Below are 13,921 nucleotides of genomic sequence, written 5' to 3'. Positions count from 1 at the left end.
AGCCAGTGACCTAAGAGGGGCAATCCTCCGAAGAGGAGCTCCTGCAGTTGCCCAGCCCCTTGAGCGAAACTGCAGGTGCGACCGCTCAGCACCAAGAGCATAGTCGCACGAAAAAAAGGCAAGAGAAGAACCCCCCAAAAGAGGAAAAGCTCAAGCCTGGACAGGAAAAAACTTCCCTCGGAAGGAAAGTTATCCGCCCAAGGAGGCAAGCCTCCTGACTGTTCTAAAATGAACTGGAGAGCTGTCCGTCGACACGGGAGTACTACCAGTAGAAGGAGACACGCCCCTGACGACAATACAAGGGGGGAGGCAGCAACAGCCGAATCCCCAGGACTCAACCAGACAGCTCACACCGTTGCTATATTACAGAAACGAACTAGATCGGTAACTGTAAAAAAAAAAAAACAAATAATATTAGTACACATTCATTCCCCCGGGAAGGCTCCGAAGAGGAATCCCGAGGAAAAGGAACAAGAATTACACAACAGGCACGTGCCCTCACAACCACTTACACTCGCGGAAGGAGAGCTGTAACCAAAACAGAATTATAACAATTATAATTATGTAACTATGTAATTATGTAATTTAAAAATGAATGAACACTAAAGAAAAAACGAAAACCCCGAAAGGAATCGTTCTACAAGCTGAAAAATTAACAACTACAATTAGATTCATAAACTAATTGAGACAAAATGTACGGCGTAGCAACCCCACCCACACGGGAAGGAAGCTACAAGGGCGTAGTAAAACATAGTAAAAGGGTGAACGACCTCAAGAGAGAGAGAGAAAGACCGAAGTCAAACTCGATCGCAACCCATAAAATTAGGCCGTGGTGGCCTAACTGCCGAGGCCTCCACGTAGATATCGTACACTACACACACACATCTGAAAAGGAAACTTACTTATTTCTATACTCAAATATATATACAAACATGAAAACATGTTTACATATATATTGAGTAAAAGAAAAGTAAGCGATTAAGTAAAGACAAAACAGACAATGGCTGCCAAGCGAGGACCAAGACAGAGACGTCTGTCACAGTCCGAGCCAAAAGTGAAAAGTGAGTATTCACCTGTGTGTGAGGGGGAGGAGGGGTAGCTAGCTACCACTCCCCTACCCCCCCGCTAACTAGCGCGGGGGTAATACACCCTCGTTAAATTCTAATGGCTCGCCATTTCAGCTACGCTAAAAGTAATACCCTTTGTAAATAGCGTGGTTTGTATTTCGGTTACGGAACAAATAAAAATTCAAAAAGAGTAACAACATTAAAATAAATATCTCCTTTATAAACTATAAAAACTTTAACAACACAAGAAGAGAAACAAGACAGGACAGCTTCAAGTTTTCTCAGAATTTACTTTAGACTACAGGATATCTGATCCCAATATAGTAACCCCTTGGCTATCACGGGTGTTCTGTTCCAGTGGGCCCCCAACATCCCGCCGTAGCTGAAAAACTGCGAAGTAGATACAGAAGTCTACTGAATATTTTTTCCCTTTTTTTTTTTTTTTTTTTAGGAATTTAAACTTTTATAAATACAGTACTCCTAACACTCATATAAAAGCATTATATATGTACTTGTAAAACACTTCAAGTTATCCATAAAAGTTACTCAACTTTCAAAATGTTAAAAAGAATTAGTGTAATAAGCTTTGAATATATAAAATAAAATTTACGCCAAAAAAACAGAAGAATATCCTTTGTAAACAATACGTAATCTGAAACGATAAATACTCTGAACGAACACGGTAAAACGACAGGGGAGGTCCTGCTGAGAGTGGGGTTCTCCTGGTGTATGGGACCAGAAAAGTAGCAATTAAAGTAAAATAAGTAAGAAAGATTTACTTTTACTGTAGACATATCCCTACACATACATAAATGAAAAAATTAAAACCTGAACACTCACCCTTGAAGTTATGTAAACTCCATCCTTACGATAGCCTTATTAAGCGAAGGTACCACCCTTTTAGCTGTCTTGTTAAAAGTGACATTTGCCATCGTCTTTAGATTCTTTTGGTCCTGTTGATGTAGCGAATGATAGATTAGTTGATGACGTACTGGCAGCTTATGCACGCATAGCTTCTCTCTTCCTTAAGCATGTTGAGAAGTTTTATCTTCTCCGCTATAGTAAGCATCTTCTGATGATTGGGTTCACTGCCAGAAACATTAGGTGTAGAATGTTTAGCTGGCATTGCAGGGCTTGAAACCAATTCAAAATTCTGGCCAAAATGTTAAGGAACACTACACAAACAGATACACACAGAGCGATGTCACGCAGGTACATGTAGAAGCAAACTGGACGGCGTGGAATACTTAAGAATGATCCTGTGGTCTAATAGCCAGATAGCAACCAGTATACTGTGATGCTCCAATTGGTCATGTCTCCTCTATCGGTCATAATGTGCCTTGTATGAAAACATCTGGGCAAGCTAGGCCACAAGCCCTCCGGTCCCCGTGTTTTGTTTTCCATATGGAAGCAAGATTCTTTATTATCTACAGCACACCACACATTTTCTTAATCTCGACAAGCTAAACAAACTGTATACAGTACAGTACATTGCATGCTTGCTCCTAAACCAAATTTCTGTATTTTTATTTATTACTGTAATTTACTTTATTGTTATTTACTCCCATAAATTACTATTTAAAATAACAAATCTAAATCTGAAAAAAATCGGCTGCCTTCAGAAACCTGTGATTTAAAATGGTGTCTGCAATATAGATTTACATATATACTGTATTAATATCTGCCACTGTACTGAAAGAGCGATAGGTGAACAACAATATGGCGAGGGATTATTGTAATTTTGTTATTACTAAAATTGATTTTATACAAAATTAATCCTAATAGGTAGGTGATTTTATTACAAGGATATAAAATCTCACATATAATTCCGAGATATCTACGTAAAAATTCATTTGAAATCCTTACTTGCCAAACACCCTAAAATTAATTCTGAACTTTAAATTGGTAAAGTGCTGTTAGGACTAAATAACAATTCCTTCATTAACAGGATCTATTGTTATTTATGTAAAAAAAAATTTAAGTTATTCCTTCCTTGTTAAGCAAACTAATTTTCATACAAACTTCTGAAATTGTCATACTTCCTGAAATTATGAGCTTTTAAAGGGTATGAAAAACCGTAAGTCATGCAGGCTAATTTTCCACAATGTAAACATTAAATAGCATGTTCAATCTTATCGATTACATTTAAAATATGAATAAACAAGAAATTTATTGAAAAGAACATAATTACAATACTGTGTACGCTAACAAGAATTATCCATTTCGAAATGAATAAGTTTTACGTTTAGCACAAATATTCTTTTCACAAAATATCAAAATATGTAGTAAATATATCAGTCAATGGTGCATATCATAGATTACATATGATCTATGAACTACCACTAATAAAATAAGGAAGCATGTTTCTTGGTTTTATTTCAAACACCCTGAGGTAATTTTCCCCTTGATCATCAGTGACAAATCATAACATTATCTAAGCACAGAATATCAATAACTAAGAATAACTATCTAGAAATTTCTGACACTTCTTTCAACCTCTTCAGATAAGTTTAGCACAGAACTAACGTACAATCAAACAAATTTAAATTTGTAAAAAATATAACTACTGCTCCCACCACTAACTAGAATTACTCCTACTACAGACATACCCATTATAATATTAAACTCTTGACAAGGAAAGATCCTGCGTTTCATCATATAACTTGGTTTCTTGAAGAGAAAAACAGTAGCGATACATTAGTACTTTAGAGCAGTCCCTGAATAATTTCTAAGTTTTAAGATATTACTAATTAATCTCCCTTACTTCACTCATAATATTGTCATTTAGGAGAGATTTACTTGAAATTATTTCAGTTTCTGTTATCTTTACCTACAGAATATAGTTCCTTTGATAGAAAAACAAGAATTTCATGACAATTTGTGTTCAAAATATCACTACATTATTTTTTGGCTGAGAAAATGCACAGGAAATTTTTCTTTAGCCTCAATTGATTTATATTAACATTATTACTGTATCTTACTTTGTGTTCATTAGCTTTGTACTTAAGGATACCCAAATCTCCTACAGTAGATTCGACTTCCAAAAGTACCCCTTCCACAGTCCCTTCCTTAAATTATCCAAATTATGAATGTAATAAAAATTCTACATTTCAGATATACCATGATCCAAAAAGCTTCGACTTGTATTTCATCATTTGGGTCGTTTATTTACAAAAGACTTTGTTCTCCCCAATCCACCTCAATGGATGATGTAAATTATTGAAGTACTGTATGGTATAACCATAATCCAGCTAACTTGATGGAAATGAGGCACTAAAAAACAGTTACATTGTAATCAAACTTTTGATCAGTCGACAGAGTTGGATTTAAGCTATATAACCTGGTGCTGAGACCAATGCCTAGTACAGTACTGTACAGTATATACATAGATTTGTAGGTCATACAAACACATCCCTGAAATGCATGGACCATCCCTAAAGGATAATTCAACTACTGTATTGATATATTAATATGATAAATCTTAGGTGTACTTACATTTTGATGTAACCGATTATCCCATCACAACTCTAAGCACTAAGATTCAAACTCTAATTACCTCCATCTGTGACATTTCCTATACACCAAGCAAAATTTTTTTAGAAAGTGGAAACAAATATTTCATTACAAAAACACATATGTACTGTACTGAACATTATTTTAACTCAAATCTGTCAAATAGTATCAGGGGTCATTTCTCTTTGGGAGTAAACTAGGATGCCTAATGAAATGTTTCAATATCTCCATACAGTAAGACTCCAATATGCAGGTTCCACTTCCATAAAAATATTTTCATTACTAAATAGTGAAATTCTTTATATTGTCTTCAGTTGTCCATATCCTTTTAGAACAGCATAATTAGTTCACCATAAATTACCAGCTCGTAAAACACGAGCAGATATCCACCTATTTATTTTTTTCCTATCAATCCAATTACTTACAAAATTGTGTTATGATCTACATGCATGTTATTACAGGTATAATTATCAGTTTATCCAGAAGAATATAAAAATGTTGACATCGACAGCTACAAGAGATGCGCTTCTTAGCATTTGCCAGTCTTATTTCATTTTAATCAGTATGGGAGGAGATTCAAGAGAGGATCAGCCTTCTATTAGAGGGATGTTTCCTTAAAGGTGGGCATAAACTGATCACTGAGGGTAAAAACCCATTTCACAATTGATTCTGATGCCTGGAATCTTACCCACATACTGTACAAGTGAAACATGCAACATGATAGTCACACTTCACTTGACAAAAAAAGGTCTGAAGTAAAACTGTGACAAGGAAGGTGGAATCAAGCTATTATAAATTTTTTATAAAAAATATTATACCAGACAATGGTTATAATGTCATAAAAAAAAAAAAAAAAAAAAATACTGATCTTGATTCTAAATACAAAATAATTGTGCTCTGTATATTTATCATAAATCAACCTGTTTTGTGGAACTAAAACTGATGTACTGTACTGTACTCATATGAAAAATTATGACAGTGGGTGGGATCAGGCATAAAAAAGTAAAATGAATTAGGAGCTAACTGCCAAGGAAACACCAAATGTTAACTTCAGTATCGTTTACAGTAAACTTCAAAGATTTGGGACTTGACAATACTGAAGTGGAAAATAAAAATGAACACAAGCATTTGTAAACTAAGAATGGCAATATACATAAAAAGGAAAAATATAAAATAGTTGCGCTCTGGACATTTATCATAAATCAACCTATTTTGGGGAATTGAAACTGATTTACTGTACTCATATAATAAAGTATGACAGCTGGGTGGGATCAAGCATAAAGTAAAATAATAAATTAGCAGCTAACTGCCAAGGAATCACCGCATGTTAATTTCAGTAATGTTTACAGTACACTTCAAAGAAAAAAAAAAAAAAAAACATAAGCCTTTATAAACTAAGAATTGAAATATACATAAAAAGAATATAAAAGGAGGAAAAGATAGAATTGTCTGGAATCTGCCAAAGGACAAAGCATTGAGGAAAGCAATGCTACAACCTTAAATAAAAAATACCGATTTTGTAAATAATTTTATTTTTCATTATGAAAAATTCCATCATCATGTAGTTTGAAAGTGTGAAAATAACACTTTATTTCAAGAGGAGCATTGACCCATTCTAATATTTACAATTACAAATATAATGTTAATTATTCTATTTACAATACACAAATGGACCATCAAATATATCTGTATCAGCTTGAGATTATGTGTACTAATGCCAATGAATACTTTTTTAAGAGAACATTATTGTACGGTAATGAAAGATGGAATAAAATAAAACTGGAGAGGACAAATACTAAAGTTACAATTTATTTTCACTGTCATATTAGCACTGTATCAATGTTTTATTAAAATAGTTATCCCTAAACCAACCGCAGTTGTGACTATCTATCGACAGATCGGAATGCTCGAGCGAGGAGGAGAGCAAAGGCTGCGATTGCAGCAACTCCTAGTCCAACCTTGAGCCATGCGCTGTGTTCCCCAACAACGATACCGAGCTGCTTGATGTGCCTAAAAGATATAGAGCAATTTTTACAGAAATGCTTTGGGTATATTCATTGAGTAATGACAACTTACTGACCTGTTGCTATTGAAAAGTACAGTATAACATCTTTGAAATTCAATAATATTCAAGGATAAATTCTTCCAACAGTCACGAACTTCATGACTTAAAATTAAAATGTTTGGTATCAATTTCACACATTTTCTAAATGTATAAAGAAAACAAGAACAAACACTCATGCATAACACATTTTTGAATGTCAAGAAACATTTTCTTGTTAAATGAATGAAACTCAGACGAAGTAATATTTCCCTTAATAAGTAGCCGCATAAAACATATAATTGGATCGAGTTCCATTTTTAAATGTGTAGCTAAAATTTTGAAGTCCAACAGCTTTTAATATATAAAGCACACAGATACGTTAAAACTGTGGGTTACCATCTCATTAGGTTATACTAATAATTTATTTAAATCTATGACACATCCAGGAAAAGTCATCTGTAATTTTCCTACACCCCATATTCTTAGAATATTAATCACCACTATACTGTAATTTGAGCATCAAGAATGGGTAGGGTAATCAGCAGTGAAGTACAATTAGAATAATCGTCAAGAGGCTGGATAGCGAGATAGATGAAAGCAAACAGGAACGGAGGTACTATAATGTGGTTGTGCTTAGGGTTGAAGAAAAGCTGAAAAACCCCTTCATTAAGCATCCTTTTATTATGAAATCTTACTCTAATGACAATGGAAGTAATAAGTAGGGCAGGCAATACAGATTTGGTAGAAATAGAAGTACAAGATGCTCTTCTGGATGTTGATAAGACATTATAGAGGCCGTGCACCAATGTTCAAGGTTGGGTAATGTTTTGATAAGCAAGAGGGTAGATCTGTATAACTCTAAAGATTGAGAGATGCTGCTGTGCCGGTCCCCTTTGAGTTAGTACACCTGGTATTAGCATCTTACATACAATTAGTGGTGTACACATTTTAATACTACTATTCATTTCAGATTCTGTAAGAACAAAAATTCTTTGCAACTGAAAATATCTCAAATGATGACAAAAGCAATTGTAGTTTTGAGGCACCACACAATGTTCAGAGCACCCCATTTACCTCATACAAACTAACAGATGTGTTTATCCCATACAGTCCTTCCCCTACTATAGTCATCAGAGGAATACAAGAAGAATTTGTAGTTACAGGTAGGGAAATTTCTGGTCACACGACATCATAATTCCATAACCAGTCTGTCACCTGAAAAAAAACCCAAGTCCTGTCCCTACCGTAAACTTAAAGGAAAACAAAATAATTCATAATTACTGCTCAAGATAGTCACACATTATGTAAACATCAAGATTCAAGGTTAATAACCTCCAGTCAGGTCCATTTCATATTTACACACCACAAACTCCACTTTCAGAGGGAATGGATAAGAAGATTTAGCAATTCACTGTTTTGAAAGGATCAAGAATCATCTGATAGTTGGCTTTCAAAGAGAAGATTAAGGAGAGATAAAATATGAATATCAACATAGGACAGGCTTGCAAAAAGTCAAGCCTATCCAAGTAATGAATGATGAACTCCCAAAAATTTTACCCAGTGGACATGTTATAGCTGGAATGAATAATGTGCTAGTGGCTGATGTTCACCCTCTTCTCAGTACACATCTAATCTATCAAATAAATCGAAAAACTGAGATGAAGTAAAAATTGATAGCATCCATCTAAACAATAAACCTATTTTTAAGTAAATTTACCAAGCTGAACCATGTGGTCTCCAAGTCCAAAACAAAAGAGTTAACTTACACACTCCAGAATATTGAAGGAAGCAATAGGGTCAAGTATATTTTCATTAAAAAATAATGAAGCTTGAATGGGAATATTGAAGAAATTGGTTGAAACTGTATCCAAGGGACATGAAATGTGACAAGGTGATGGGATACACACTAAGAGGTGATCTCAAAATCAAAGTTAATACAGTTTAGTAAAAAGAATAAAATTCAAGACTGATTTTCTACAGCAGGAAAAGGCTGTGGTGGAAAGGCAATAAATTTCACAAATAAAAAATAAGAAGAGTCAATTTAGTCTGAAGATTACTGATAAGAGGACAGAAAGAAAACCAACACAGATGGGAGAGGAGCTGATGTTGTACCATAAAAAAACACTGGACTAATGGTCAGGGAGGTGGGTTTAGGGTTAATTTCACTCATATGATCGTAAGACTTGTGAGTAATGAAACATCTGGATACATAGTAATGACCCTCTATTATCTTAAGTCTTGCTTAATAAGATTGTTTTGCATTTACTAAACAATTGTAAAACAATATTATATTACCTTAGTTACTCATTTACCCAATCATTGTGAGAGAGAGAGAGAGAGAGAGAGAGAGAGAGAGAGAGAGAGAGAGAGAGAGAGAGAGAGAGAGAGAGAGAGAGAGAGAGAGAGTGAGAGAGATAATTTGCAATGTATTGTATGCAGTAACACAGTAAATATAGTAAAGCAAAATTAACAAAGCATGGAATTATATCATGCTGTGATAACAAACCTGATTCTGTTGCACGCATTCACTTTGTTCAATATTTGTACTGTAAATGCTTTATATCAAAATTTACAGTAATTCAGCTATAAAAACCTAAGCCCTTTAAAATCGGGAATGCCTTCAGTGGGGCTGAAATGGAAGTTGAAATTATTAACGAGGTAGTTGACGACAGGTGGTGAGTGCGGGGAAGTAGCCCTGCCCACTCTCCTGTTGGAAATTCTTCACTTATCATCTTCGGCTCAGGAATAAGAGGGGTAGTTGAGGTGGAAAGTTTAAGTTTAAAGGACTCTGGTTTGTACAGCTAGGAAAAATGTTATTTTCATTAGTAAAATAAATTTTTGAATATACTTACCCGATAATCATGTAGCTGTCAACTCCGTTGCCCGACAGAATTCTACGGAAGGGATACGCCAGCGATCGCTATACAAGAGGGGGGTGTACTCACAAGCGCCACCTGTGGCCAGGTACTGCAGTACTTCTTGTTGACACCACCTCAATTTTTCCTCGGTCCACTGGTTCTATGGGGAGGAAGGGTGGGTCAATTAAATCATGATTATCGGGTAAGTATATTCAAAAATTTATTTTACTAATGAAAATAACATTTTTCAATATTAAACTTACCCGATAATCATGTAGCTGATTCACACCCAGGGAGGTGGGTGAAAACCAGTGTACATGTATATCAAGAAGCTAAGTATCCCGTATTTCATATTATCAGTTATTCAAAATAACAATGAAATTACAAGTACCTGGTAAGGAAGTCGACTTGAGCCATTACTCTGCCTTAAATAAGTTCGTCTTCCTTACTGAGCGCAGCGTTCCTCTTAGGAGGCTGAATAACTCTAAGGTGCTGAAGTATCAAGGGCTGCAACCCATACTAAAGGACCTCATCACAACCTTTAACCTCGGCGCTTCTCAAGAAAGAATTGACCACCCGCCAAATCAACAAGGATGTGGAAGGCTTCTTAGCCGACCGTACGACCCATAAAAAGTATTCAAGAGAAAGGTTAAAAGGTTATGGGATTATGGGAATGTAGTGGCTGAGCCCTCGCCTACTACTGCATTCGTTGCTACGAATGGTCCCAGGGTGTAGCAGTACTCGTAAAGAGACTGGACATCTTTGAGATAGAATGATGCGAACACTGACTTGCTTCTCCAATAGGTTGCATCCATAACACTCTGCAGAGAACTGTTCTGTTTGAAGGCCACTGAAGTAGCCACAGCTCCCACTTCATGTGTCCTTACCTTCAGCAAAGCAAGGTCTTCTTCCTTCAGATGAGAATGTGCTTCTCTAATCAGAAGCCTGAATAGTAAGAAACTGAGTTCTTAGAACTTGGAAAAGAAGGTTTCTTGATAGCACACCATAAGGCTTCTGATTGTCCTCGTAAAGGTTAAGACCTTTTTAGATAGTACCTAAGAGCTCTAACTGGGCAAAGTACTCTCTCCAGTTCATTCCCCACCAAGTTGGACAGGCTTGGGATCTCGAACGACTTAGGCCAAGGACGTGAAGGAAGCTCGTTTAGCATAAACCGAGCTGCAAGGAACATGTAGCCGTTTCAGATGTGAAAACAATGATCCTGCTGAAGGCGTGGATCTCACTTACTCTTTTAGCTGTTGTCAAGCACACGAGGAAAAGAGTTTTTAATGTGAGGTCCTAAAAAGAGGCTGATTGGAGAGGTTCAAATCTTGATGACATAAGGAACCTTAGGACCACGTCTAGATTCCAGCCTGGAGTGGACAACCGACGTTCCTTTGAGGTCTTAAAAGACCTAAGGAGGTCCTGTAGATCTTTGTTGGTGGAAAGATCCAAGCCTCTGTGGCGGAAAACCGCTGCCAACATACTTCTGTAACCCTTGATCGTAGGAGCTGAAAGGGATCTTACTTTCCTTAGATGTAACAGGAAGTCAGCAATCTGGGTTACAGTGGTACTGGTTGAGGAAACTGCATTGGTCTTGTACCAGCTACGGAAGACTTCCCCTTGAGACTGATAGATTCTGAGAGTGGATGTTCTCCTTGCTCCGGCAATCGCTCTGGCTGCCTCCTTCGAAAAGCCCCTAGCTCTTGAGAGTCTTTCGAAAGTCTGAAGGCAGTCAGACGAAGAGCGTGGAGGTTTGGGTGTACCTTCTTTACGTGAGGTTGACGTAGAAGGTTCACTCCTAGAGGAAGAGTCCTGGGAATGTCGACCAGCCATTGCAGTACCTCTATGAACCATTCTCTCGCGGGCCAGAGCGGAGCCAACCCACGTCAGCCGTGTCCCTTTGCGAGAGGAGAACTTCTGAAGTACCCTGTTGACAATCTTGAACGGCGGGAATGCATACAGGTCGAGATGGGACCAATCCAGCATAAAAGCATCCACGTGAACTGCTGCTGGGTCTGGAATCGGAGAACAATACAACAGGAGTCTCTAGGTTATCGAGGTAGCGAACAGATCTATGGTTGGCTGACCCCACAGGGCCCAAAGTCTGCTGCAAACACTCTTGTGAAGGGTCCACTCTGTGGGGATGACCTGACCCTTCCGGCTGAGGCGATCTGCCATGACATTCATACCGCCCTGAATGAACCTCGTTACCAGCGTGAGCTTTCGATCTTTTGACCAGATGAGGAGGTCCCTTGCGATCTAGAACAACTTCCACGAAAGAGTCCCTCCCTGCTTGAAGATGTAAGCCAGGGCTGTGGTGTTGTCAGAGTCCACCTCCACCACCTTGTTAAGCTGGAGGGAATTGAAGTTTATCAAGGCCAGAAGAACCGCCAACAACTCCTTGCAATTGATGTGAAGTGTCCTTTGCTCCTGATTCCATGTTCCCGAGCATTCCTGTCCGTCCAAAGTCGCACCCCAGCCCGTGTCTGATGCGTCCGAGAGGAGACGGCGGTCGGGTTTCTGAACAGCCAAATGTAGACTTCCTTGAGAAGAAAGCTGTTCTTACACCACGCGAGAGAAGACCTCCTCCCTTCGGAAACAGGAACTGAGACCGTCTCTAGCGTCATGTCCTTTATCCAGTGAGCAGCTAGATGATACTGAAGGGGGGGGAGGTGGAGTCTCCCTAACACGATGAACAGGGCCAGCGATGAAAGTGTCCCTGTTAGACTCATCCACTACCTGACTGAGCATCGGTTCCTTCTCAGCGTGCTCTGGATGCATTCTAGGGCTTGGAAGATCCTTGGGGCCGACGGAAAAGCCCGAAAAGCTCGATTCTGAAGATCCATACCCAGGTAGACAATGGTCTGGGATGGGACGAGCTGAGACTCCTCAAAATTGACCAGGAGGCCCAGTTCCTTGGTCAGATCCATAGTCCATCTGAGAATCTCCAGACAGCGACGACTTGTGGGAGCTCTTAAAAGCCAGTCGTCTGACGGAGCCGGACACAAGATCATGGTACTGCTGCACAGTCTGTGAACTGTCAACCATGGAGAAGCGAGGAAGTACAGTGACAACCCGAAGCTGTCTAGACTGTCTGGGTCGTACAGACAACTCCTTATCGGGTTGCTGAGGTTGCCGCACTACGTCACAACAAGTCACTTCTGCTGGTTGTTGAACGTCTTCCCAGTGACACACTGACTCCGTAAACAAAAAAATCCTCTAACAAGGACTAAGCTTGGACTGCATGTCTTGCAACACAGCTCAAGGTCTATGGGAGCAGGTGTGGTAACAGACGGGGTTAGCGACTGAAGTGGAACCATTACCTTCCCTGGAAGCATGTTATGCTTAAATAAAAGTCCATAGGAGGCTACGCAGCTAAAGGCTCCTCTCCAAATGACAGAGTCCTCAAGAAGGAGGGAGAAAAGCACTTTCTCATCTACAGGGACCATATCCGAGAAAAGCTAAGTTCTCTCAGTGAGGGTTTCACTGGTGCAAAAGCAGCAGACTAGAAGGCAACGTTATGAAACTGCTTGACAGTCTAGTGAGTTGGCAACAATCAAAGATGTGTGACTGAGAAGCATGCGGTAAGGTATGCAGAGCATGCTGTATGCAGAGCATGCTGTATGCAGAGCATGCTGTATGTAGAGCATGCTGTAAGAGAAGCAGAGCATGTTGCATGGCGTGTAACATTTCTCAGAAATTCCATGACCAGTGCTAGATTGAGTAATATCGCATTACTGTCCATTGAAAGTGCACGTGCCGAGGGAATTGATTTAGACTGTTTGTTGATGAATTTGATAGCCGGCATGATAATCGTAGAATTAAGCTGCACTAAATATACGATCTATAATCTACTTCACCTCAGAACAGGGAAACTCGCCCTGTTGGCAACACTGCATTACTTCATGCATGCTTGCATGGGGTTTTAATATCAACATAATATTACATTACATTCATAACTCATGATCCATTTTTGTTTTGAAGATATTTTGCCCTATTTGCGATTTGTTAAAAATATATTGCAAGGAATACATATATATTTTTTATTTAAGTAATACGAATAACCTCCATTATCATAATGTTTGTGTAGGCAAACATGTATATGATTACAAATGCAAGTTATGAAAGTAATGAGGTGTTATTATTGTCATTTGTTATTTCAAAGTTGAATGGGAAGAGGCTCAAGTTGAGGAGAAAGTGGCAGATGCATGCGTTGAGGTAGCTGACTCATAGCATGAGGTTCCTGCCTCAAGAGTTGCGCTTGCCTCAAGGGTTGAGGTGGCTACGCAGAGAGAGGCTCTTGACTCACAAGTTGAGGTTCTTGAGGTGTGAGCTGCGAGAGTTGAGGTAGCGGCTGCGCAGAACGCAGTTCCTGTCTCACGAGTTGAGGTTCCTGAGGAGCTAGCCTCAAGAGTTGAGGCTCTCGCCTTGAGGAAAGT

General features: G+C 38.5%; 2 protein-coding genes across 3 annotated transcripts in view; one reads left to right on the top strand and one right to left on the bottom strand.

Annotated features, from left to right (window-relative positions):
* ssp6 (short spindle 6) overlaps positions 1-13,921 on the top strand; it is a 363,586-nt gene that overhangs the window by 211,135 nt on the left and 138,530 nt on the right. The window lies entirely within an intron of this gene.
* LOC137657970 (mitochondrial Rho GTPase-like) overlaps positions 6,096-13,921 on the bottom strand; it is a 54,846-nt gene continuing 47,020 nt past the window's right edge. Inside the window, exon 7 of the mRNA XM_068392691.1 lies at positions 6,096-6,590. Coding sequence (XP_068248792.1) covers positions 6,464-6,590 — 127 coding nt within the window. The 3' untranslated portion in view covers positions 6,096-6,463. The remainder of the gene's footprint in view (positions 6,591-13,921) is intronic.

The sequence above is a fragment of the Palaemon carinicauda genome, chromosome 18, assembly GCF_036898095.1.
Source record: "Palaemon carinicauda isolate YSFRI2023 chromosome 18, ASM3689809v2, whole genome shotgun sequence".
Lineage (NCBI taxonomy): Eukaryota > Metazoa > Arthropoda > Malacostraca > Decapoda > Palaemonidae > Palaemon > Palaemon carinicauda.
Note: the sequence above shows the minus strand (reverse complement) of the source record. Positions and strands in the feature narration are given on the sequence as shown.